The sequence below is a fragment of the Tachysurus fulvidraco genome, chromosome 12 (genome assembly GCF_022655615.1).
Source record: "Tachysurus fulvidraco isolate hzauxx_2018 chromosome 12, HZAU_PFXX_2.0, whole genome shotgun sequence".
In the NCBI taxonomy this organism is placed as follows: Eukaryota; Metazoa; Chordata; class Actinopteri; order Siluriformes; family Bagridae; genus Tachysurus; species Tachysurus fulvidraco.
The window spans coordinates 970,829-998,255 of record NC_062529.1 but is presented as its reverse complement, the minus strand read 5'-3'; the positions used below and the strand labels follow the sequence as shown (position 1 = coordinate 998,255).

Below are 27,427 nucleotides of genomic sequence, written 5' to 3'. Positions count from 1 at the left end.
CATTAGTGCAGGTCTAATAAAGTATCTATACTAAAACAACACCTTCACAGGGACGCAAATAGTATCTACATACACTGAGACTAATAATACATGTTAATATTAATAATAATAATAATAATAATAATAATAATATATGTTGTAATGTAGCCATCATTAATCATTAATATGACAGATATTTTGTTTGGAGATGTTTATGTGTAATATCCATAACCTGTCACTTTCTGACTATATGATTTTGACAATGTTTACAGTTTATTTGTTTTGTTTTTTCTGCACTGGAATTAATTTATTTATCATTTTGCACGTCTTTTCTTCTTATTTGAATGCTGTCACAACTTTTTTTAAACAAACAAACGGTCTCTATACTGGTTTGCTCTGTACAGTAGTGTATTGTATGGCCTGTTTGCGCTGCCTTTAGTCTTGTTTGCACAAGGTTGCACACATGCACTTTATTTTAATAGGTTCATTTTTTTTAAAAACTTTTTTAGCCCTAAGTTATGTGATGTTTTATGCAGCTCTGTGTCTTTGTGTAACACCGTGATCCTCGAGGAATGATCATGATCCTTCATTTCATTGTGCACTGCATCAGCTAAACATATAGGCACATGTGCTGTGGTGATGTGACAATAAAAGTGACTTGACTTTACTTGACATATCCAAAATAACAATAAAAACCTCTGGACTTCACTTGAATTGATATTTGAATCAATCGTGTCTTCACTGTACAAGTATTTCACTTTGATTAGACGCATGCAGCACTTTTTTATGTACATGACAATAAATCTTGACACTTGAAACATTTATGTGAGGAGTCTCCTTACAGTGTCATTTGATTACAACTGTCAGAACTACATAGAGTTTGTTTGGGTTTTTCCTCATATGACTTCCGTTCATTTCAGTGTAAGGAGACCTTTGCGCTCTAAAGCTGATTTACGGATGTTCTACATCATCAAATATAACTATAAAAGGATAAATACGAATATGAATGTTGTAAGACGGATAAAACATTTCAGGATGTGCTTCGCCGATTGATTTCCTATTTCAGCATGACATGGTGTGTATAATGCCATATATAAAGCACCTCAAAGTGCATAATAAGTTGTGTGCATGTTTGTAAACAATTATGGAACCTTCAGTACATTACAGCACTACAGAAGTGTGTGTTTTCAGCCATGGCTATTGTGGTGTGTGCTGCGTTAGAGATGCCGGGTTGAGTCAGTTCCTTGGTTTATATGTTTCTCTCTCCAGTGCTTGTAGTAAACAACCCAGCCATGTGGGCAGGATGTGAGCTGTGATTGGCTGAAAGGCGATTCGTAGGACACACGCCCTAAAATCCCGACTTGTTTACGCCAGACTGGTGGCCAGGGTTGCCAGATTGTTCCTCTCTCGACGTTGCTATTTTTTATCTTAATTCCTGGAGAAAAAAATTACTGGTCATCCCTCCTTCTTGTTTTGTGTTCTATTTATTATTTCTTAGTCATTTCTCAACCATCACGTGAAAGACCTGCAGTTTTTATGATATTTATTGTGCATAAAGTAGGAGTTTAAAGGCTGTGAAAAACAAATCCATGCAATGTGGCAACCCTGCGTGCAGGAGGCTTTGGCCACAATGGCTGAGAAGGTATTTTTTGCAGAGTAAGTCTTTTATGGACAGAGAAAAAAGTTCTCAACATAATGACAAAATAATTTGCATTTTTACTTACAAGTGCATGCTTTAGTAGTGTCACAGAAGTGACCTAATCACCATCTATTATTATTTTATTATAATGCCAGTGCTCCAATGCCATGGTTATTATACTGCCATGTTTATTATAATGCCAACGCTACAATGTCATGTTTATTATGATGCCATGTTTATTATAATGCCAATGCAACAATGGCGTGTTTGCACTTTTAAGTGCATTAAAATGCCACTTTGTTTGCATTTGGTGTTCAGATGAGCTGCAGTGAGATGTTCAATGCAGCATGTGTGTGTTTGTGTGCACAGGAAACAGGGAAGTGATTACATAACTGCTCCATAGCTCAGTGCGGTATCTAATTACACACACACACCATAAATCCTTTTACACTCCACCCTGGCATTCTTTTTATTAAAAAAAAAAAAAATCTAAAAAAGATAGAGTTTAACTGCGAGAAAAACTGTTTTGTGTTTTTATGATCACACTCACACACATGCACTGTGTAATTACATATGTTTATAGTGTAGATATGAGCTCGTGACGTCACGCACGTTTGTATAGAGTTGTTTATTGTACATACGTTAAAGTGCTCGTGCTTTTTAAACCCTCCTGGTATGTCCTTGCTTGCACACACCCAGTTTACGACTATTACGTGCACACTGATGAGTAACTGCTGTGCCTTTGTGAATAAAGAACCGTGTACGTGCAGAAGAGCACGTGGCTCCATGAAGCTCGCGCTGCACGTCGCGTCAACACCCCCCCACACCACACACCCCCACGCGCTGAGGCTCGCGCTCGGAAGCATTTGTCCACCTTAGCGTTTTAGCATTAGCATGATCTTGTTAATAACCCCGTAATATGAGCTCGATGATAATTACAGTAAGACGATGATGACATTGCCATAGTGGTGTACAACTCGACTGAGTCGATTCGTTTGGTTCAGTACTCTGTTTAGTTCAGAAATGATTCGATTCCTTGACTCACTGATCCATTCTGGGGCTTTAAGTGGGTGAGGGGGTTGCTTAAGTTGCTCTTACATAACATAAATGCCTCCCAGTTTCTATTGACTCATCTATTACAAAAAGGTTTGTATGACCGAAGATAATCACATTTACCCGTCCTTTAGATCCGCTTTACTTCAAAGAGTCATTCTAAAAGAATCGGTTCGTCACGTGCTGACCTCCACTTACAGAAAATAAAAATAAACCTACACCAAATCCCTTAATGATATATAACTCAAGTCAGACACTCATAAGATGTTCTTATTCAGAGTTTAGTGTATAAACAGTGCGGAAAAACAAGCACATTTTATTACTTAAATTCACAGGTTTACAAATCTGTTCTTAGAGAATCACTTTTTTGTGTTTTTTTGCTCCAGTCATTTCTTGATTTAATTAATCAGCCAAAATAACAGTTCCTCCTGATGTGATGATTAAATTACAGCTGGAAAAGTCTATAATCAGGAGTAAATATAACAGTAAATACAGCACAACCTTATACCAACGCAGACACATAATTGAATTAAAAGATACAGGACAGAAAGGACCCGTGTCCTAACAAAGTTCCCTTTATTCGTGAACCCGACATCTTTCTCTAATGAAAGGTCATTTAAATATTGAGTAATTTCTTTCATTTCTGAGACTAAAAATCTGTCATTTGGATACCTGGTGGACAAATAAATGTAAAGAAAGAATATACATCATTTCGATTTCAAGGGAAAACTAATAGAATGAATGAAACACAGCTTCATACCGATATCATTCCAGAACAAACTCAAACTCAAGATAAAATCTCATGACACTGCATTACTGACCCTTCCACCCCCAACCGTCCACATCCACCCCCACCACCATCAGTGACCTTTTGCCTTTTAGTTTTTAGGTGGGGTGGGTTTTTTTATTCTGCTTGTCCCTCTAGAAACATGCAACAGAAGGTTTCCTCTTTTAGAACTCTTTTTAAAAAGGTATGGCACTAACCTTCCACTTAAAATAGCATTAATTTTAATAATAGTTAAAAAAAAATAGCAATAATAGTTTTATTTCACTTCTTCATAGCATGACTTGGTGTTTATAATAACACTGCCATCTATCTTACACTAAATACTTTCTCAGAACGTGTTTTGTTTGATAAAATTGAAACACGTTAGAAACATAGATTGATATACGAAGACGTTTTTTGCACGATGCCGCCTTCCCAAGCCTCTGAAATGAAGTTCTTCCGTCCGTGTTGAAATGCCTCGTGAATAGTAATCATACCTTTACTACAGATGCAGCGGCTCGACGTGAGGTTGAGAAACTCTGGAGTTTCCTTTTAATGGAAATAAAACTGATTACACCGTCACAGAGACGGTACTCAGAGGTAGAGAGTTCAAACCAGTGACGTAACCAGGACATGGAACAGGAAATATGCTCAGATAAAATCTCAATGTTTCCACATTTTTGTAAATAGACAGTTGCAATTTCTAAAATCTACAAATTAAAATTACATGTAACTTAAAAAAAACACACAAAAAACAGATCTTTCTTTTTAATGTTGTCCATTAGGCAATTTTATAGGCTGTCACCTCAGTTAATAGCTAAAGAACTGTTTCGCAGTATACCAGATGGCAGATGCATTTGTTAGATGTTAAATATAAAGGAAACTTAATGGTGACATTGCTGACCTTTTATGAACATTTTTATAGTAGAATAAATACACCAAACTCTGTCTAATATACGGTATGAGTGTAATGTTAGCCATGCATGGACAATCATTTGGAAGTGTGAGGACACATGGCACTGAGACAGTTGTGACCCCAAGTCCGACATCTGATCTGAAGGTCTTCTGTGTGCAAAAACGTGACTGTGCACCTGGTACTGGTTTACACGAAAAGACCCGGTGCCTGAATGTGGTCTTTGCAATTTATTTTTTAGTGTGTTTAAGAAATCAGGCAGCTAAGTTTAAAATAAAATGCAGTCTGCTCAATGCTACGTCTGGGAGACCAATTAAAAGGAAATCAAACAATCTGTCATCAAACAAGGAAGTCTATGGGACACGAGTTTTTACATCTTTCATATTACTTAGAAGCATGCGGACGTCAGTGATGTGGCAACAAGGAAATAACACAATTTTGAGAAAATTAGCTAATGTCAGAAAAGTGAGCAGTGTAACTACAGTAGGTATCACTTGCAGACATCACTTGCAAAACTTCAGCAGAATTTACACTGTAAAATGGTAGACAAACAGGTCATAATTAAAGACAAACCTCACCACTGTGCAAAGGAAATACATCGGCTCAACTTCAGCTACATCACTCCAGTTACAGGATGAACTGTTTTCGTAATCAGTTGATATTTACTAATGAATTATGTCTCAATATATAAACCTGCTTCAGATAAACTTCAGTTCTCAAGGATGTTAGAAATGCATCACAGAGCATCACATGTTCCTGTTAATGAATGTGGCTTTTGTTTGTCCTGCGAGCTTCATGTTTGACCACTCGCTCACGTCTGCATGCAAGTTAAAACCTCCAGTTTACGTGACTGTTTTGCTGCTTGATCTTTCCAGATGATGCCAACTGTAAGTGTTGTCTGTGAAACGTGATAACGTGAAATGTTCTGGCAAAACTTTAAATAAAAACAGTGTTAATGAACTTCCTTTTCAAATATCTATCTATCTATCTATCTATCTATCTATCTATCTATCTATCTATCTATCTATCTATCTATCTATCTATCTATCTATCTATCTATCTAAGAGCAAATGAATGAGAGACCTCTGAAAACTGGAAAAAAAAAAGGGGGGGCCAAGAATTGATCCCTGAGGTACTCCTTGACTAACAGGTGTTCATTCATATAAAATGGTCTAGTACCAACTGAGGACAGATGAGACGGCAGTAAAGAAAGAGAGAGAAGAGAAATGAGAATGACAGAGAAGAGAACAGAAAAGAGAAGTACAGAAAAGAGAAAACGAGAGAAGAGAAAAACAGAGACAACAAGATAAGAGAAGACGAGAGAGGAGACGAACAAAGAAGCCTGCTCATCTAGTTTCCACTTTTTGCTTGAGGCACAACCGAGACCAGAGTTCGTCCTCTGAGTGAGAATGAAAAGAACTAAAGAATAAAACCACAGAAATGTTTTCTCTCGTTTATTTTCACGACACTGTGCACTGTGTACATAAGAGTTTAAAAGAAAAGAGGTTACAAGGATTTAACTAGTTGCATGTTTTCAGTCACACAGACCCACACGAGGTCTTGGGTTATGTAACGGCTCACACCCTGTTGGTGAAGCGCTCCTGCAGGTGATTACTGATTAACTGATGACGGCCCACACGAGGACTCGCGTATCACGCCGTATACGAACAGATTTACTCTGAATAGTTTGCAGAGTGCTTACACAAGAAGGGTGGCCTTCAGGAAAATCCAGTTCATTTAGCTCCTGAGTTCGTGTGAACTGAACCTCTCCGTTGTCATGTTTACATTATGTACACATTAATGTAAGATTAACTAAGTCATTTTATATTAATGAGCTCAACATGGTGCAATAAGACTGCTGCTATTATTATTACTATTGCTATTCAAAAGTACCGGCAAACTAGTATTTGGAACAAAAGTAATGGCACCCGATAAAAGGAGGAAGAGTTAGCATTTGTGGAGAAAGATGCACTGCAGTGGCTGAGCTGCATTACTGCAATATTGCTCTCTGAGGGATTTGACTTTATAGTGTTTTGTGTGTGTGACTAAACACAAACCAGCACATTTAGATCACATTGATTGTCACATTGATTGTCGTTCATCATTATACGAACTTGAGTACTTCCTACTAGGAACCTAGGGAAACTTTCGGAATCTTTAGTTAGGAAAAAACACACAAAACTGCTACGTATATGAGGCCCGGCGTGAACCGTTTATACAGTCAGTGTGAAGTGTGAGCTGGAATGGGTCTTTTCGATCACTCAGTTTACAGACCATAAAACATCCCATTATCTAAATGGGAAATAATTTACCCAGTAACTTTACTAATGCTGCTGTTTTCTTTTGCATCCATTTAATCCTTGTTAGTCGTTAACCGCTTCTATTGTAATTAGTTATATTTAAAAGCACAATATAAAATATTAGATATGGAATAACTCTAGAAATACTTCACTTTTAGTGCTAATAGACTTCATTTCAGATATTTCAGATTCCCCGACACCGAAGGTAAAATTAAACCTCCCACATACACTTTCTATATCATTATAAACCTCGTATGTTTGCATGATAACATGACCTACAGTACACCTCATCCAGACAGCTGGTATAGATAGAACATTAAACAAATTATTGTAGTAGAAAATAAAATACACATGCTTATCAGTGCATTTCCATGAAATTTGCTGTGATTGTGATTCATAACACCCTTCCCAATCTAAAACCCTGTCTGTGAGCACCATGAAGGTTCGTCTCGTTCCTGGAAATTGTATTTACGGCTTCTCCTTCGGCTCCGTGTAGAAAAACTAGAACTTCCTTTAAAAAAATAGAAAGTTTGAGGACCCCATTTTTAGAAAGAGTGTGTGGCGTTGGTTCTCTCAGAGTTTCAGTTCTTTATGTTCACGCTGAAGACGGAAGAGCAGGTTCCTCTGAGTCATGTGGCACGCTAGAACCCCTTGATATCCTTACGCATACCCGTATTCGGCCAGCGGGTCGTGATGTAACACAGATTCATTTCGAGCTCCACTCATGAACATTTCTGGATCTTTCTTCTCTCTGACAGGTTGGTAGATGTTCTAGTGTTGGGATGGCAACCTCAAGACATGGGAGATATCAGTTATCAGTTACTTTTCTGAGAGTTTAGTTTAGTCTGGTTTTTAGGTATAAGCATTTTCACTGTGTGCGTGGACACAATTCAAGACTCAATTCAATAACAGTGGTTAAATCCTCAGCACTATGATGCTGTTCCTACTGGAGATAAGCGCATTGATGGGTCAAAGACAGAAGCTCTGTTTAAACATAGTTTATGGGTCTAATAACGTGCGACTAAGCTATCGGAGATGGCAGTGTTTAGCGTGCGTACTCAACGTCAGACATCCTACATAGTCACCATGCCACCGTTTACCGTCGGCTGTGTGTTGCGTTCTGTAGGAGAAAAAAATCATCACCATTATTACAGACATAAAATAATGAATTTGTTTTTGCATTGAATGGCATTTTATGAAGAAACCTGAAGATTATTATTCAAGCGAATATTCTAAAAGCGTCTCAGATCTGATCTTTTCATGAAAGCTAATCAGAGTGAGCGAATAACAGCTTAGCTTAGCGTGCCTAGTGTGTGACTCCTCCAGGCTTTGAACTGTTCGTTGGGGCCGAGCTGTAAGTCCTCGGGCAACAGGGTCAGATCTGGTGAGATAAGAGTAAAAAGATGTTTGGTCAGTTGGTGGTTCGAGCCCTGGTAGAGGAACAGACAGGAATGTACAGCTCTGTAGTTGTGATGCTTACCCCGCTCAGGAGCAGGGATCTCTGCAGCATTTCCTGGCTTCACCTGTTTTACGAGTTCACATTTATTAACACTTTACAACCTGACAAAGCAAATCCACATAAAATGTAGAAAAAATTCAGACAAAGACTATGCTTACAACTCGAACTAACGTAGACGAGTTTGTCTCCACTTCACTTTTGTTGTCCAGAGTAAACGATTGTCTGTTAAACATCACATTTAATAAGAGTTAGAACGTGATATCATCATCATCATCATCATCATCATCATCATCATCATCATCAACAACAACAACAACAACAATGAACTGCATTATACGGTTCTCAGACTTAATACATCTCTTGGCTGCCCTCTAGTGGCTGAATTCAAGTGCTCATTTTAAACTCAATCCTCCACTGCCCTCTGCAGGCTGTAATCAAAATTGCACTCAACGCCACAATTAGCCACAATTACTGGAACACTTTATAAAAAAGAATTCAGCTTTAGGAATTTTTAAATTACAGCCTTAAAATGACATTTAGCAAATTAAAATATCATTAATGTACTAATTTATCAAGTACTTTTTATCAAGGATTACAATAAAGCCTAGTCTAAGACTTTTAAACCCATTTCAAGGCCTTTTTTTTTTTTTTTTACTGATTTCAAGCTTGATTTATTTCATTGGCAGATTATTTTGTTTCTTTCTGGAAGTAAACGCTTCATTTTAACAAAAATGATCTGCCAATAAAACATGTTCCTGATCCGATCTGTTCCCATTCAGGCCTTTTAAACCTCCAGAGAGCAAGAGAGGCGGGTGCTCTAATTAACTTATTAATTAATGGAACTTATTAATTCTCTCTCACAAACACACACTCACACACACACTCACACACACACTCACACACACACACACACACACACACACACACACACACACACACACACACACACACACACACAAACATTTTCACTCTTTTACAAACACACACAGTAGATTTGGCTTGCAAATCAATGCACACATATCACACATATTAAAGACTTTCTTTCTTTCTTTCTTTCCTTCTTTCCTTCTTTCGTTTGTGCTTAAAAGTAATGAATTTATTTTTTGTTATCTCTAAATCATCTCTGTATCACTATATGAAAAAAAAAATCTCTCTATATATAAAATCTATATATTTATATTTACACCACAGTAGGAGTGACCTCACGTGTCACATATGTAGTGTTTGACTCTCGTCTGCAGACGGGTATGACCGGGTCACGCCTAATTCCTGACAGATTCCTTGAGCTGACAAACTTGACTGTTCTGTCCTGGAATGTTGTCGTAGCAATGGAGCGGATGTATGAAAAGCCTCATTTGTCAGTGTGAACTACAAACGAGACACTTTCCCTGACAGCCCTTACCTCTGACAGCTGGTACAGAGTGCGAGGAGCGTGATGGTCAGGACGAGGAGGATGGCCACAGAGAGGACCGCCATCCCCGGGAGGCTCGCCGCCTCCCACATCTGCAGGTCCATGTAGATGGGCGCCATGATCCCGGTTCTAAAAACAAAAACAAAGAAAATAAAATAAAATAAAGAAACACCGGGGATGAGTTTTGGAGGATGAGTTACCATCATTGTGTTGTGTCGTGTTCGATGTTGTTGTTCTCACAGCATCTGATCACAGCATGAAGAATAGAATCTTTTCTCTGTAGTATATTATTTTTACACTCAGGTTGATCAGTTTAAAAAGTTTACACATTACAGTCATAGCCAGGATTTCTGAAGATATTTAAATGATTTAATTCTGCACTCGTTATTCTCTAACGATTAAATGAACCGGTCACATCTCACTAATTTATCTTCTGGTTGTTTCGAGGTTGGAGGAAGAACCTGGAGGAAACCGACACGGACACCGGGACATACACTGACCCTGAGCTGTGAGGTGACGTCGCTGCACCTCTGCGTTTTTCTCCCTCTTGTGTCGTTTATGAATAATGATCTAATGTATAATTTAGTCTGATTTCACATTCATTTCACATTCATTTCTGTCATTCACTCGTCACCTTCATGTCGTTCACTCGTCACCTTTTTCGTTCATCGCTCACTCCTCACGTCCTGTTTCAGCATTTCAAAAATTTAAGTCATTTGTTTTTTCACAATTGATTATTATCTCTTGTTACAGATTGTGAAATGTGCTGTGTTAATTAGGTCAGTAAAAAAAAGAAGTCTATCACTTTTTAGTGCTTGCTGCTTCCTGCAAATGATAACAAACCGCTGTTATAATGTTATAAGACACTTTTTTTCCTCCGAACATAATCCCATGTCTTCTGATCTACTGATGGATTCCACTTGAGCTGAAGCTTTTAGAAAGAAGGTCAGCCGAGCAGGTATCGGGGGGCGGAGCTTATTTCCGGGCCGGAAATGTGTAAAGAGTGAGTGTGAGGGAACAGTGGGGACCAGATTGTTCAGTTTATGTAATACTGCATTATTAAGTCACTAATAGTTAATAATAACAACAATAATAGAATGAATTCTTCCTTTTACATTTCCGACAATCAGATCTGTCATTTCTCGGCTGCTCCGTAGTTCCTGATCATTCCGGGATTTGATCGTCATACCTACGACACTACACGTATGAGTCATTAAATGTGTATGAGGTACGATGGAGCACACGGAGTTCAGATACGAGGTGGTAGATTGTTGGCAACAGATAACACCCTATGACACTTGTTTGGCCACGCCCCTTTAAAACATCACAAATAAAAACAAGCCATGAATCTTACAACCGAACAAACTGCTGGACATTTTCCTTCTTATTAAAAAGATGGCAAGATGTTTGTTGATCTTTATCTTTACCAAGCCTTTACTACGAATCCTTATATATATATAGATATATATACCAAAACTAATTCTAAGTGCATGATGTACCTCATCAGCGGTACATCACCGGTGGCGGTAGCATCATGTTTAGTTAGGCTCCGCCCTTTGGTTGCTTCTCTCTGGATAATGTCATGGATTTATTAATGTCGCCCTGCAGGATATGTTTATAATCAATTCCTTATTTTCCTGACTGCTTCATGTGCTCTTTGACCTGATGCTGTTTGTTCAAGTAATAAACTCCGGGTTCTGCCAGGAACAGGTGAAGTGTATTTATATGTTGACACTTTAATTGCAGGTGCATCGAATTCCTGATTGCACCGAATCTAATTTAACCGTCGGTTCTCAGTCATTGGTGTAACGCTACATATTACAGTACAGAGCTTCTGATCCGTATCATCGTCTGTGTTCCTCAGCCAGGTGTGTCTGATTCCCAGCTAGATTACTGACAGTAGAGCGGCACGCTGGCTGAGTACATTATTGTGTAATGCGGTTTTACTGCAGTTTTTTTTCTCTCTTCAAACTTTAAACAAAGGAATGGAACGCCCACTTGGCATCGTGCCATAATTTGGTTTGGTTTTTGTCTGTGATCTGAATGAGAGTTTTGTAGGTCAAAATACATCCAGAGAGTAATTCATCTCTCTCATGAACCGTATCGTGTTTGTAGATGTGTTATATAAGTTTAAATAGTGTGTGTGTGTGTGTGTGTGTGTGTGTGTGTGTGTGTGTGTGTGTGTGTGTTTAAAGTGATGCTGGTTCTACCGTAAATGCGGCGACGATGAAAAGTTTTTATGACGGGTTAAAAATAAAATTGTAGCAGCCGATCATCATTGTTTCTATATTTTATCCTTATTGTTTAATGAGGTATCATTCAGGACTTATACATCATGTGTGATGTTTAAAATTCCAGGTGTGATCCTTCAGCCCCACCCCGAACCTGCAATAAATCCCTGAAACTGGTTCCTACAACCTGAGATAAGACTAATCTCTATTACATAACATCACATCACATCACTCAGAGAAACATTCAGAAGTTTTTGTCTAAGCTGAGAATAAAAAAAAAAAAAAATAAAAAAAACAAAGAAGAAAAGCAAATGAAAGTGAAAAGCAGGATAATGAAGAACGATGGAAGCGGATAGACGAGCTGAGATCGGTTTGCTCTGTTTCATTTGGGTTAAAAGGAATTAAAATGTGAATGAAGAGAAATCACGTACGTGTTCTGGATGAAAGGTTGGTTGCTTCCCTGATGACGTTCTTGACCTCTTGACCTTTTTCTTAGATCACAAGCAGAGTGTCTTGTCCATGTGTGTGTCCTTCATATCAGTGTGAGAGGCTCAGCAAGCGGCTCCTGTATAAATGTGTGTGTATGTGTGTGTGTGTGTGTGTGTGTGTGTGTGTGTGTGTGTCACACACAGGTAATATACACCTTAGTTAAATTACACTTCCTCATTCTCCTGCTCTCTCTCTCTCTCTCTCTCTCTCTCTCTCTCTCTCTCTCTCTCTCTCTCTCTCTCTCTCTCTCTCTCTCTCTCTCTCTCTCTCTATTCCCCCCCGCGTCCTCTGTAATTACAGACATAATAATGATTCCTGCCAAGACGATAAAACATTTCACTAAATATATAACGTTTATTTTTATTCTCTTTATTCACGTTTTATATGTACGTAGTTTTTGCTACCTAAAGTTCAGATTAAACTTTAATACAAAGTGATTTTGTAACTTTAATTTAACATTTATTTCTTTTCCACTGTTCGTCATAGCTTTTGCGATCATTAATATTCTACATTAATATTTATAAAACGTTTTCTAATATATTCTAATATTTGAATATTAATCTAGGTTTTTTGGGGACATTATATTATACGAGATTAAGTATTATAGTGTGTTTCAGCTCTTTGTTTCAACAGACAGAAAAATGGAGACATAAAGCTCTAACGTGTGTCACTCAGGATGAAGCCATCTGCCATATGCAGTAAATGTAAATGTATGTAAATGTAAATGTTCGCATTTTCCTTTTGTAACTGTCTCCATGCTCTTTTACAGCCACCAGATCATTGCAGTGGTGAAACACACACACACACACACACACACACACACACACACACACACACACACACACACACACACACACACAATGCTGCCATCTGTCCCACAACTTTGTTCCACAACACACATAAAATAAAATAAATAGAGTTTATTATCTGAAATGGGGCGTGTAAACTTTTTGCAGCCTGCTGTATAAGACTTTCAAGGATGTAAACATGCCGAGAGGGGCGCGTGTGTGTGTGTGTTTGTGTGTGTGCATATTTGTGTGCGTGTGTGTGTGTCTGTGAGTATGTATACTGTATATGCGTGTTTGTGTGTGTAAGTGCATGTTTGTGTGTGTGTTTGTGTCTGTTAGTGTGTGTATGTGCATGTTTGTGTGTGTGCGCATGTGTGTGTCTGTGCGTGTCTGTGAGTGTGTGTATGTGCGTGTTTTTGTGTGTGTGTTTGTGTCTGTGAGTGTGTGTGTGTCTGTGAGTGTGTTTGTGTGTGTGTTTGTGTGCGCATGTGTGTCTGAGTGTGTGTGTGCCTGCGTGTGTCTGTGAGTGTGTTTGTGTATGTGTTTGTGTCTGTGAGTTTGTGTGTGTGCGTGTGTGTGTCTTTGAGTGTGTGTGCGTGTTTGTGTGTGTGTGTGTACGTCATCAATGTGTCATGTGTCCCGGAGCGCCATCTAGTGGCATTGTTGTGCTTTGAGAAACAGAGCAGAGCAGAGCATTATGGGATGTGCAAAATAATGTTTAAGATTTGTTAAATAAAAAAATAAAATAAATAAATAATATAAATATGACATATTTATGAAGTGTTTCTAATGATTAGATTTTGCAATTGTTCATCTTAAAATTGTATTATTACATTTCTTTATTTATGAACGTATTATAATTATTAATTATTTTTTTTTTTTTTAATTGAAATCTTTATTATGCAAATTATATTTAAAGGCTGATTTTTTTAGTTTTATTGTAATATTAATTTTAATATTTAAATTCATTTGTTGTTTTTTGTCTAGCAATAAAATCGTCGTTTAATATTTAACCTCCTGTATAAACACAGATGGGAAACATCATCATTTTTAATTTGACATTTCACGGTTGCTCTGGTAACTCCTGTAGAGCATTGTGTGTGTGTGTGTGTGTGTGTGTGTGTGTGTGTGTGTGTGTGTGTGTGTGTGTGTGTGTGTGTGTGTGTGTGTATTCAGCATCCATGCTGACGTGAACGACTCTTAAAGGGGACGTGAAAGACTAGAAGTGAAAATAGAATCATTTACAGAGCTCTTTGTGTTGAGTGGGACTGGGATGAAGCTCGAGCTGGAGAGAATCAACTGCTCCCTCTCCCTCTCTCTTTTAAACACACACACACACACACACACACACACACACACACACACACACACCCACCCACCCACACACACACACACACACACACACACACACAGATCCTGAAGCAGACACAGAACAGAGGAGAATCAGTGTGTAACATCACAATGCCAGCTCCATGTAGTATGCGCCTGGCAGGGCAGCAGAGAAACTGGAGGCAGACTGGCAGGGCTTCGTTCCCGAGGTTCTCCATCCTTCCAGAAGCAGACAAGATGAAAGGTGGGTGAACTGAATAATGCTAACCAGCCTGAGGATGATTTTTTTATGTTTTTGTGTACGGTCCGTGTGTGTTACTGACATTTGCGCACATACCGAAACGTCTTGTCTGTCGATGCGTAGGAACATATACAGTACAGAATTGTGTCACTGTAAGAGAAGGTAGCGTCCCAGGCTGCGATGAACTTACTGATTCCCCAGGGTTCCCTCAGAATCATATGCTTCTCTGTTGTGTAACACACACTCTCACACACCCACACGATAGATTCCAGCAGTCTGACTTCACACAGATCATACATTTCTCACAAGCTCTGTTCTGAGTTTTGAGTTGAGGAACCGTAGTCAGGCGCTCAGGATTATCTCAGTGCTATCTCATCCACCTCGTCCCATGAACACGCTCGCAGCACAAACAAATAACATCTTTGTAGCTTTCTCTTCAGGCCATGGGCTATGCTCTGGGAACAACACAACAGTCTCAGAGTCGGCCTGGGACAGGTCTGACAGCCTGCTGCTTATTAAAGATCTTAAAGTGATAAGTAAAATAAAATAAAAAAACTCGAATGTTACGTTTTTTAGGTCCGTTTTTTGCAGCGTACGAATTCAGAGATCTTAAAAGAATCTCGTCCGGATTGTGTAACAGGTTGTGCTGCGATGCGTGCCCTCGTGTCGGATGATAAGCGACTCATATAATAAGTGACTCACATAAACACAAACATGCTGCGAACTCAGCTCGAGGTAATACGGAAAGTTTTGTCCATTAACTTTGTCCAGGAACCGGACTCAAACGTGAAGCTCGTCCTCATTTGGGTGACATTAAAGGTGTGATTATAAATATACAGTCTGGGAATTGTGTATTAAAGGAGGATGTTGTCGTCCACAAAGTCCACATGGAGTTAACATCTCCTCTTAGTAGGTCCGAATGTTTCATGAAGCAGAGTCCAACTGGAGCTGGTAGATCTCTAGATGTTTCAGGATCGTCACAGAGTCGGCCTCGTCTCGGTGAAGGTCCAAAATCTTCATGACGCCGAACACATGACATGTCTCTGGTTGGGTAGAAAGAGAGAAGCAGTGGAGAGGAATTAGCGTAGCTGCTGTTTATAATATTAGCAAGCACTAGATGATAATGTGCATTTGGTCAGATGTATTAGAGCACAAGATTATGGGATGTATCACGTGTACGTCTGACTAAAGAGATGAGTTTTTAATCTACATACAAACTGGGAAAGTGTGTCTGAGCCCCGAACACTATCAGGAAGACTATTCCTCTACCACCTTTAGTAGACTTAGATATTACGGGAACTAGCAGAAGTCCTGAGTTTTGTGATCTCAGAGAGCGTGAAGGATTGTAACGTGTTAGAAGACTAGTTAGATACATGGGAGCTAAACCATTAAGAGCCTTGTACAGTATATAAGTAGCAGCAGTTTGTAATCAGTTCTAAACTTAACAGGTAGCCAGTGTAGAGATGATAAAATTGGGGTTATATGGTCATACTTTCTTGTCCTAGTGAGAACTCTGGCAGCTGCATTTTGGACTAACTGTAACCTATTTATTAAAGATGCAGGACAACCACCTAGTAATGCATTACAATAGTCCAGTCTAGAGGTCATGAAGGCATGAACTAGCTTCTCAGCATCAGAGACAGACAGGATGTTTCTCAGCTTGGCGATATTTCTATTTCTATATGGTGATATGATTTTAAAGACAAGTTGCTGTCTAATAAACACCAGGTCTTTCACTGTCGAGCTACTAGTAACAGAACATCCCTCTAAATGGGAGTTGAAGTGTGAGAGTTTCTGTGTACTGGTTTATGGACCCATACGTAGTATTTCTGTCTTATCAGAGTTTAACAACAGAAAATTACAGCTCGTTAAATCTTTTTTCTTTTTAACACACTCAATGAATTTAGACGATTTAGATTCATCTGGTTTTGATGAGATATATAACTGTGTATCCTCAGCATTGGATAGCATTGGAGTTTCAGTACTCAAAACTTTACATGTTTAATTCAATGTCTATACAATTTCTGTACAAAAAAAACCCCAAAACAACAGAACTTCATTATCTGTATTATTATTATTTACAGCTTTCTGCTCCAATCCCAATTTAGGAGGCGGTGCTTCGATGGTGCTGAGAAATAAATGTGATTCTGGTCGTCCATGATGGCCGAATCTGATCTACACGGCGATGTAGTGCTGTATTTAAGTTCGTGTTCATAGACGACAGAAAGTCAACAAAGTGTCTGATGAAGCGGTGGCAGATATTTATGAGGAGTTAAACACTCCTCTTGGTTCTGTTATAGAGTATAGAATAATCACTGCTGACTTACTGTTAACGTTAAGTGTGATTATCTCTACCGCAGCATGGCCCCCGGGTGTTTTATTCCTCTTACTCCACCAGGGAAAGCAATTTCAGTAAAGCGTGATGTTCTTTTTATCTGTTTATTATTAGATTGACATTTTGTGGAGCTTTCGATGTCATATCATTTATATCAGCTGTAAACAATTTCAAACATGATACAACTCTACAGGAGACGTTCAGGCAGATACATCAAGAGTGTCAATGAGAAATGAGCTGCATCCATCACTGCCGTTTTATGAAGCGGACAGTTTACAGGGACGTTATGTGAACATTACACATCTGTACAACTGTATCTGTTCTCAGGATCCGACCTCCGTGTGAAGTCCGACCCGGAGCAGAAGAGAGCGTCCGCTTCTCCGTCGGCACACGTCAGTTACCAGAGAAGAAACTTAAACACCTCTGCTGCAGGTGTGATACAGCTGGAGCTCCACCTTCAGTCCTGTTCTCCTCCTGTCCTCCTTCACTTCGTCCCTTTCAGTCCAGATTATGGTGCAGCGACACAACGGGACTCTTTGTTCTGTTAAGCAGAAGAAGTTGTTAAAAAAAAAAAGACATGAGCTTTTAAACCTCTCATCCATCATTAAATCAGATAAAAAAAAAGGCATGTGACTCGTTCAGAGTCAACATTTCACCACGAGACGAGACGAGACACTATGTTGTGTTTGTAGATCAGAAGCTGGATGAAGTACGGAGAAAAAGTTCCAGTCTCTCTCGAGAGAGCGAGACAGAGAGAAAAAAAGACGAAAGCGAAGAGAACGCGAGAGAGCAGCTAGCAGAAACAGCGTCGATCGCAAGAGAGCGCGACTCGTCGAGCAAAAAGAGCGCGCGCGCGCGAGAGCGCGCGAGCGGGGCGAAAAAAAAAAGCGGCGCGAGGGGGCGAAAAAAGCCCCGAGCGCCGGCGAGGCGCGAGCGCGGCGCGCGCCGGAGGAGCGCGGCGCGAAAAAAGGGCCGCGCGGGCGCGGGAAAAAAACGAACGCGCGCCGAGCGCGCGACGCGAAAAAAACGGGCCGGAGCGCGCGAAAGGGGGTAAAAACGCGAAAGCACGAGCCGAGAGGAGCGACAGAGAGAGAGAGAGATCGAGAGAGAGAGAGAGAGAGAGAGAGCGCGAAAAAAGAGAAAGAGAGGAGAGGAGAGAGAGAGAGCGAGACGAGAGAGAGAGACGAGAAAAAAAACGAGATGAGGAGAGATCGAGCTGAGAAGATGAGAGAGCGAATAAAGCTATTCATCTATCTCTCTCTACATAAAAAACTCTCTCCCTCTATCTCTCTCTCTCTCTCTCTCTCTCTCTCTCTCTCTCTCTCTCTCTCTTTCTAAAAACTCTCTCTCTCTCTCTCTCTCTCTCTCTCTCTCTCTCTCTCTCTCTCTCTCTCACACACACACACTCTCTTTGTTCCTAGAGCTAAGACGAACCTAAAGGAACCTAAAATTAATAATGAAACCTAAAAATATTCCATAGAAAAACATTAACAATAAACAATAATAAACAAACCTATAAAATCAACAAGATATTTAATTATTTTATTTGTCCATATTAATAATGTAACGGTTTCCATAGTAACAGCTCATTCACAGGGACTTTGGCACATAAACGGATTAAAAAAACACATCGCCGTGTAACCGTCGATCTGGTGACGCTTTCCACGAGGAGACGTTCATCTAACTTCGGTTTACGGAAGGAGTCTCCAGTGTCGGAGGAAATGCTGTAGCTGTTGTTTGTGTTGTTACGTGTAGAACGTAACAGACACTGAATGTATTTGTGTTTCTCAGAGTCTCACATGCTGAAGGTAGACGAGAGACTGCGACTGGCTCGAGAACGAAGGGAGGAGCATCTCAAACAGCTCGGTACTCATTTCCAGAAGCATCATGTTCTAGATTTTCTAGTTTCTTCTTCTTTTTTTTCTCTTTTTTTCCCCTTTTTATTCTTTTATGAACATTTCGCTTGCTACTGTGTTTCTTTGTTTAGCATCACGGGAGCGTGGCTGGCTGGCCCGAGAGGAGAGAGCACGGAGGTTCTTCGAGAAACACCTGGAGGAACGTCGTAAAAAACTGGAGGAGCAGAGGCAGAGGGAGGAAAAGAGGAGGAACGCTGTGGAGGAAAAACGCAAACAGAGGCTCAAAGCAGATAGAGTGAGTCTAAACAAGTTCAAGTACAAGTTCTGGTGGATAAACAGTGTTCTAGAAGAACTGGGTTCCTCATATGCATTCCAAGGAATTAAGAAAAAGGTTCTGCTTATATCGTAAGGTTCTATAGAGAACTTGTAAAGTGTTCCTCAAGTTAACGTGGTGAAGAACACTTTCCGTGAATGTTTGGTTTGTTCTACATGGAACCCTTTCATGAAGAGAAACACTCTGTCATGTAGTAGAAGAACACTGGTGTATGGTTCCACAGAGAACCTATTTAGAAAGTTTTAACACATTCATAGAAGAAAAAGAATCAGTCAGAGATTCATCATTCTTTTTTTTTTTGGAAAACATTAACATCTCACACCTTTAAAGGTTTCCCTAAAGGGTTCTTGTGAAAAGTTTGGATGGAGGTTCTATGTTTCCTAGTATAGGATTCTGTGTTGAAACTTTAAGTTCCGGAGTCCTCAATCTTCTGTATGTTCTGAATGTCCTACATAAATATTATTCGTCAAATCACACTTTTCTAGTCGAGTGATTGACTAGAACCCTGGTGTGTAACGTAACGTAAGGTTCTGGTCTTTTTATCTCAGGAGCATTATGAGTCTGTGGTGCATAAGACCATGGAGAGGAGCCAGAAAGCCAAACAGAGAAGCACACAGAGGAGAGTGAACAATACTAAGAACAACACAAATGGTAAAATTCTGCGAGTGCATGTCTTTAAAGTTCTAACCCTTTTCTCCTCGCATGTTCTTTATTAACCTCTTTGCTGGAAGTGTCTGTGCTTTGCTTCTCTCTAGCTAAACGCCGCGCTCTTAGTCAGTGGGAGATAAACCTGGTTAATCGCCTTCAGACCCCTACCATCTCTTATCTAGCCAGGAGCAGGAGTGCTGCATGCCTGTCCAGAGGAGAAGGTAACCAGACAGAGTGCATTAAAGCTGCGGTTTGCAGTATATTAAAGGTGCAGTTTGTCATTATAAAAACTTGTTGACAAGCATTGTGCAGAATTCACAGTCAGGATGTTTTCTTTATTTATTTTTAAAGTAGTAATGAAAATTTTCTGGCCCTGAAAATGGCTTTACCTCCTGTTATCGTTGCCTTTTTCAAAGATGATTCACAAAGGACTATAGTTCATTATTGTTGTGTTATTAATAATAAGACTTTTTAGAAACATTGCGATTCAAAATATTTCCAATAGATTTTCATCATTTTAAAGCTTTATAGCTTTTTATATTTTTTCTAGCACTGAAATGAGCTCCACCTCCAATTCCAGCAGAGACAGCAGGTCGGTTTGGAGAAGGCAACAGTAATCGCAGAGAGCCCTAAAAATGACAAACTGCTCCTTTAAAAATAGCAAATCCCAATGGCCACAGATTTACAGCAAACTGCGAGCGAAGCAGCTGTGTTAATGCTAGTGCTCGCTTTTCTCTCGTCCCGTTTTTCCTTCACTCATTCTCACCCTTTATTTTTTTTATTCACACAAACCCATGTTGTCATTGTTCAGCTGTTCATATTTGTCGACGTGCAGTTTCATGCCACACTATGAGCAATAGCAGTTCTCAGAAACCTGCCGGAGCATCAAAACACGGGAAGGCCATCAGGCTCGGGATGAAGGAGGGCAGCTACCAAACCAGCTCAAAGAAACCGGTGGGAAAGATTTCTGCTCTGCTTATTAGGACTGCTAATAATGTGCACTGTGTTGGGAATGTAATGCGTGTGTGTGTGTGTGTGTGTGTGTGTGTGTGTGTGTGTGTGTGTGTTGTGGGTCTCAGAGTTCAAATCTTGAGAGACGTGAACGGAAAATTCCCCAATCTCACACCGTGAGTGTTAAAGTCAGCTCCACGTCAGAAACAGAGGGCAAAACATTATCCTCGTTAAAAGGGTACGTAATATAAAAGTTATATAATGTATGTGGAAAAAAAGCTGTATGTTAAATATTGAATAAATCCATCAGTGTTGCTATTGGAAATTGCTCAACATTATGGTGGTGTGAGAAAGTGTGAGAAAAGGTACTGTTACCACCTGATTGGACATTGGGAACCGTGGTGAGCAGTGATTGGTTGTTGGGAAAGAACAGTGATTAGAAAAGTGATCAGTGATTGGATGTTGAATAAAAATGATCAGAGATTGGACAGTGGGAATAACGGTGATCAGTGACTGGATGTTGGGAGAGAATAGTGATCTGTGATTTTCATTCATTCATTCATTCATTTTCTACCGCTTATCTGAACTTCTCGGGTCACGGGGAGCCTGTGCCTATCTCAGGCGTCATCGGGCATCGAGGCAGGATACACCCTGGACGGAGTGCAGACCCATCACAGGGCACACACACACTCTCATTCACTCACACACTACGGACAATTTTCCAGAGATACCAATCAACATACCATGCATGTCTTTGGACCGGGGGAGGAAACCGGAGTACCCAGTACCCTATATTTGTTACTAGGATTGTTTTAAATTAAATTCCCCAAAGATTGGCAAAACTTTGCACCTTTATGCAATCTGTGGCGCATCTATTGTACAGGTCCCTGTGAATGAGTTGCTACTATAGAAACTATAAATCATTAGAATGAGTGCACTGATACTGTATAAACCTGTAATTTATAGCTGCACATCTGTAAAGTATTGAGCAAGATAAAGATAACAAACAGGTTCTCTCTGTGATACTAGATTGAGACTGACTCTGAGAGAGTCTCCCAGTCAGGAGTGTTTACCCGCGCTGCATGAGGAGGAAGATCCAGAGCCAGCAAGTGCGATGAACTCCCGTGACAAGTCTGCTGCCGTGCGCTCGCACGAGGATGTTCGGTGTGATGGACCGGTGCGGGAGAACCCAGGTTCTAACAGACCACTGGCTGCTCCTGCATGTTCTCACATCACTAACGGTGAGGAAAAGAACAGCTTTTGATCCAACAATTCCATGTAATTCAGAACAGATTTTGTGAGTTATATTTATACAGTTTATACAGAGATACAGTGATCCCTCGTTTATCGCGGTTAATGGGGACCGGAACCCCTCGCGATAGGTGAAAATCTGCGAAGTAGGATTGGCCCTAAGTTTGACCTTTTCACTGATGGTCATCATCTTCCTCTTCCTCTTCCTCTTGGGCTCACTAGAGGAATCTTTCGCAGAGGCACGGAGATTAGGAGGCATCGTAAGGGCTTAACGAAAAGTTAATTTCGAACACGATACGCGAGACACGGTTGACAGCGTGAACATGAGTGGTGAGATACGACAAGGGAAGAAGCTGGGAGAGGATGCGATGATGCGCAGCCAATCAGCTCAGATCTCCTGCCGGGAACCAATCATGTGCCTTGTCTGAGAGCCCGTGTGTATGTACAAATTCTCTGAGAGAGTTTCTCTCTTTGTCTGGCATCCTGGGAAACCGTTTTTATTTTTATTTTTCAATGAATATTTTTGAAAAATCAGCGACGCACAGAGGCCGCGAAACTTGAACCGCGAAACTTGAACCGGGAATTGGCGAGGGATTACTGTATATAGTTTTTTTCCCCCTTTTGGCCATCATTTTATTACCAAATCTTTCAGTTAGGTTGTTGTTAGTCACTGCATAAGATTAGCCATGAAATCTCAACAGAGAGTATTTACAATTAGATTATAATATTTATTCATTAACACGTGACATGTTGTACTTTTTGTCCATTTGTAGTGACATTAAATGTAGGTAAATATATGTGAAAGGAAGTTATAGTAGCTTGAAGTGACAAAAGCATTGCTAATGATGTTAATAAGAGACCTGAAAATGCAAGGATGATCCTGTGAAGAGAAAAAGTCAGTTGGTTCGTATTTGAGCCTTTATAGTAGCTGCAAACTAAGCACAATTAATTCCTTGCTCTGTAATCAAGTAAAAAATATTTTTAGAGCAAAATGTCGGAACCCAGAACAGACCTTCAGCAGGAACCACAGACCCCGAAGAGGCTTCACGTCTGCTGACAGAAAAGAGACGACAAGCTCGATTGCAAAGAGAGAGAGAGGAAGAAGAACGCAGACAGAGGGAGGAAACCGAGCGGTGAGGAGGAAGAGGGACAAGGAACACTGTATAAAAACTTAAACTTCTTTAAACTTATTTCTTAAAGCGGTAGAAATGTATGGTTGTGTGTGTGTGTGTGTGTGTGTGTGTGTGTGTGTGTGTGTGTGTGTGTGTGTGTGTGTGTGTGTGTGTGTGTTTAGGAGACAGAGAGAAGAATTGGCCCTTCGGAAAATCGAGGAAAGAACGAGGCATGAAGCAGAGGCTCGGTGTGAGGAGAAAAGGATGAATGAGGAGGAGGAACGAAGAAAGGCCGAAGAGGAGAAGTCACAGAGGCAGAGAGAGGAGGAGAGGAAACTTCATCAGCAGGTCACACACATGTTTATGAGCTTCTAGATCACAGTGGCGCTGAATTCTCCATTCTGATTGGTCAGAAAGTGTTGATTCATTTAGTGTTACAGCAGTAGTGCAGCTACAAACTTGAATAAATACACTAATTTAAAGAGAAGACATTTCACTGATCCGTGTTTTATTACAGTTGCAGTTCACCTCACAGACAGCAGAGGGCTCCAAACGACACAATTCTCCTATAAATTCAGTAACAAAGCTCAGGATGCATCCAACTTCCTTTTAACTGTTTCTCACGGGTACAACATTCTGTCTTTACATTCAGAAAAAAGAAGAGGAGGAGAGACAGAGAGAGACACGATTCCAGAGAGAGGAAAGCGAGCGTCAAGAGAGGAAGAAGGTAAGATGGCCATCAGCTCAGGAGTAAATGTAGGTCATCCTGAGCACTGAGACTGAAAGGTGGCCTCGTCGACTGTATTTATATCTCACATCCTAGAAAATCACGGGCCAACCATCTCTCTCTCCATCCAACTCAGAGCTGTTTTATGTGCTAACGTGTTATATTTGTCTTCACAGCGGTTAGAAGAAATTATGAAAAGAACGAGGAAGTCAGATGCTGAGAAGGTAATAAAGAGAATTACGGATTTACTTAATTTGAATAAATCCATCCTTGTGTAATATTTTCCCTATTAAGGATTAGGTAGAAACAGAGATATTGATAAGGTGGCCATTCTTTTTTTATGTATTTATCTCTTATAATTAACAAGTAAAACAAAAAGCTAAAAATAAAAAAATGCTCATGCTTTCTGAGATGTTTATCCACCATCTATTTATGTTGATATTTATGTTGACGTTTAGAACCCTGCGTCGTCGCCCACACCTCTGAACGAGAACGTGAAGCCCCTCCAAAGCCTTCCCTTAGAGGAAGTGATCAAACTTCCCAATCCAGGCAAGAGCTCGATGATGAGCTTAGCCAAAGAGGAGGACATTCTTCCCACAGTGGCCTTCAAGGAGCGCAGATCCATCCGCACCCTAACGGGTCTGGAGGAGATCCAGGCCCATCAAAGAGCTGGTGAGGACCAAAGAGATGCTTTCAGAAATATCTGTAACATGATGCATTTAATTGGTTTAAACCTGAAGCCACTAAGCAAATAGCTTATTCTGATTGGTTCCTGGGTCATGTTTCCATTTTAAACACAACTCCAGGAAAGCTCAGTTTGTGACAACACAGGCAGAAACACTTTTAACCAATCACGACCAATATGCAAATTACCAAAGGACATGATATCCGGACATTTTTCCTTTTTTTTTTGTACTTGTTTGCTAACTTCTAGAGAAAGTTTATGACGAGCCCAAATGTGGTTGCTATGCTATAGTTAATAATTTTGATGGGTTTGTGGGGAAAAAATTATGACAATTGAGACTCTGATACTGAAATCAGAGTTGACACATATGGGTTAGTTTACATCAGCTAACTGGATGGTTAGCATATAAAGGAATTCACTCATTCACTCATTTTCTACCGCTTATCTGAACTTCTCTGGTCACGGGGAGCCTGTGCCTATCTCAGGCGTCATCGGGCATCGAGGCAGGATACACCCTGGACGGAGTGCCAACCCATCACAGGACACACACACACTCTCACACACTACGGACAATTTTCCAGAGATGCCGATCAACCTACCATGGAAACCGGAGTACCTGGATGAAACCTCCGAGGCACGGGGAGAACATGCAAACTCCACACACACACAAGGCGGAGGCGGGAATCGAACCCCCGACCCTGGAGGTGTGAGGCGAACATGCTAACCACTAAGCCACCGTGCCCCCCCGTATATAAAGGAATTGATCATTCTTATTATATTTGCATTTAATCCACAAAGTTGTTCCAGAACAGTTCAGTTTGTGACATTACAACAAAGGCTTTTAAGAAATCACTTGTAATATGTACGTTACACCAGAACTGTTCAATTTAACTGTTCATAATAGTGACTAAACAAAAACTGATCGATTAGATAAACCTTGTATTTGGACATATTTTTCTGCATTTTGATTAAACAGTGAGGAACTGATAATAACAACTGTGTCGACCTGTGATAAATATTAGCTAGTTTAGTAGCAGCTAACTAGCCTGTTAGCTACATAGGAGGCAGGAAAGCTTTGTCTATTTTGCCTATTATGTATCTTTCTAGATCCTTGTGTTGTTATGAGGGTGAATATGTCATTCTAGATTATTTAAAATGGTTTAAAATTGATCGATAACTTATGAGAATTTATATATTGTTTTGTTTTTCATCCTTCAGAAGTCATCTAAAGATAAGAAGCACTCCATGGAACCTACAACCCAGTGTTCCTGTACTTTATGTATGAAAACAAGCAGAATCGCTTCACCTGCACTTTAACCTTCAACAACTTCGTATCAGAAGTGTTTGACTCTCTGCTGCTCTTCTGACAACTCGCAACTTAACTAATGACTTCCGTGTGTAACCTTTTACAAAAGTGAGAACTTCATAAACCTGACACGACCAAGTCGGACCCGTGTCATGGCACTTTAAATATGTCCGTTAAAGTCTCCTCGTAATATTTATCTGTACGTAGTTACAATTAAAAAGACAGTTCATCTTCTCAATTACATTATAGTGGCTTTAAACAGTCGTTCACTCACCAGCCTTTCTGTTTTTCTCTCATGATGTTAATAAGTCGAAATAAATGCAGCTTGTCGTTTTACAGAGAAACGGGAAAGTAAAAAGTGTCTGTTACAAAGCTCTAACACTGGAGATATACATACAAGTGCCATACAAGTCCCTGTGGATGATCTGTTACCATAGAAACTATAAGGTATAATCTAACCAATCAGAAGTGAGTAACCGATGTAACGATGGTATTGAATGTGTCATGCCATACTGGATGTGTCATGCCATACTATGCCATCAAACCTATGCAAACGTTAGCTAGCGATCATGACATAGAGCATCGAGAAAGTTGTCGTAGTGATAAAGCCGACACTCACAGAGTATCACTTATGTCGTGACAAGTTTATAACGTGGTTATGTCAGTCTTATGATGCATGCAGCACAGAGCGTGTATCCTAAAAAAGTGAAGACACTTTAGAGGACAAATGCTAATATGTTACACATGCAAGCGTAAGATGTCAGCTTGAGGAGCCTTCTTCTTAGTGAAGTGTTTATTTTGTGTTTATTAATCTGAAACTAAAGTGATTTTGTGTTAGTTGTGCTTTGCACCCTGCTGCTGGGATACGAGCTCTGAGCTCTGCTGCTTTCTCAATAAAGACCACACTTAGCATCTTAGCATTGCTGCTGTTCAGCTATTACAAATAAGAGTAAGAAAATTACTGTCATGGCTTCGATTCTCTTAAAGCACCAAAGCACAGAGAGCAATGTTAAATGATTGAGCGAGCATCACATTCAAAACTCTCTCTCTCTCTCTCTCTCTCTCTCTCTCTCTCTCTCTCTCTCTCTCTCTCTCTCTCTCTCCCTTTCTCTCTCACTCTTGTTATCTCTCTCTCTTTCTCTCTCCCTCTCTCTCTCTTTCCTTCTCTCTCTCGCCCCCCCCCCTCCCTTTCTCTCTCCTCTTTACCATTTAAGAGGGCTTAAAGCTTGATGATGTTTTATGGGAATCCGTTCACTTTTTTTCATTAATCTGTAGTCTGGCAGAATAAAAGGTCTTCTAGCTGCCTCCATAAAGATCTGAGCTTTGTGCAATGACAAATTATGCATAATTAAAATGTATTTTAGTGTTTTATTAGTGTAAATAAACTTGCTTTAAAATACACATCGGTTTGAAAGTTGCTGAATGAATTGTGCCGTATCGATTGTTCACATAAACGTCTCTAATATACAGTAATAATGTACATAGTAGAGCTGTTTAAAATTCATCATTTAAGTAATAATTAGTTGAAGCAACAGAGACATTTGGTATTTATACATAAAATCTAGGTTCATTAATTTTTTTATTGACAAAACATACTTTAAACAGTTAGTTAGATATTAGTTAG

General features: G+C 39.9%; 2 protein-coding genes across 5 annotated transcripts; one reads left to right on the top strand and one right to left on the bottom strand.

Moving 5' to 3' along the window:
• Positions 1 to 5,789: 5,789 nt before the first annotated feature.
• si:ch73-204p21.2 lies at positions 5,790 to 12,366 on the bottom strand. The gene is made up of 6 exons (XM_047821079.1): positions 12,183 to 12,366; positions 9,512 to 9,649; positions 8,268 to 8,331; positions 8,131 to 8,173; positions 7,957 to 8,031; positions 5,790 to 7,770 (listed from the first exon to the last, which is right to left on the bottom strand). Exons 2-6 carry the CDS (start codon positions 9,637 to 9,639, stop codon positions 7,724 to 7,726), a joined length of 357 nt encoding a protein of 118 aa, XP_047677035.1. The 5' UTR covers positions 9,640 to 9,649; positions 12,183 to 12,366; the 3' UTR covers positions 5,790 to 7,723.
• A 1,867-nt stretch (positions 12,367 to 14,233) lies between these two features.
• On the top strand, positions 14,234 to 27,204 carry map7a (microtubule-associated protein 7a). 4 transcript variants are annotated; one of them, XM_027157039.2, is made up of 15 exons: positions 14,234 to 14,601; positions 17,261 to 17,365; positions 18,725 to 18,799; positions 18,921 to 19,084; positions 19,672 to 19,774; positions 19,879 to 19,992; positions 20,607 to 20,725; positions 20,851 to 20,960; positions 21,752 to 21,963; positions 22,959 to 23,106; positions 23,268 to 23,433; positions 23,738 to 23,812; positions 23,989 to 24,036; positions 24,271 to 24,484; positions 25,716 to 27,204. In XM_027157039.2, the coding sequence occupies exons 1-15, from the start codon at positions 14,490 to 14,492 to the stop codon at positions 25,724 to 25,726; spliced, it is 1,776 nt and encodes a 591-aa protein (XP_027012840.2). In that variant the 5' UTR covers positions 14,234 to 14,489; the 3' UTR covers positions 25,727 to 27,204. The 4 variants fall into 4 exon arrangements, with proteins under 4 accessions (XP_027012840.2, XP_027012842.2, XP_027012839.2 ...); XM_027157038.2 differs by having other exon boundaries at positions 14,236 to 14,601; positions 20,583 to 20,725; XM_027157041.2 differs by lacking the exon at positions 19,879 to 19,992 and having other exon boundaries at positions 14,235 to 14,601.
• Positions 27,205 to 27,427: the final 223 nt, after the last annotated feature.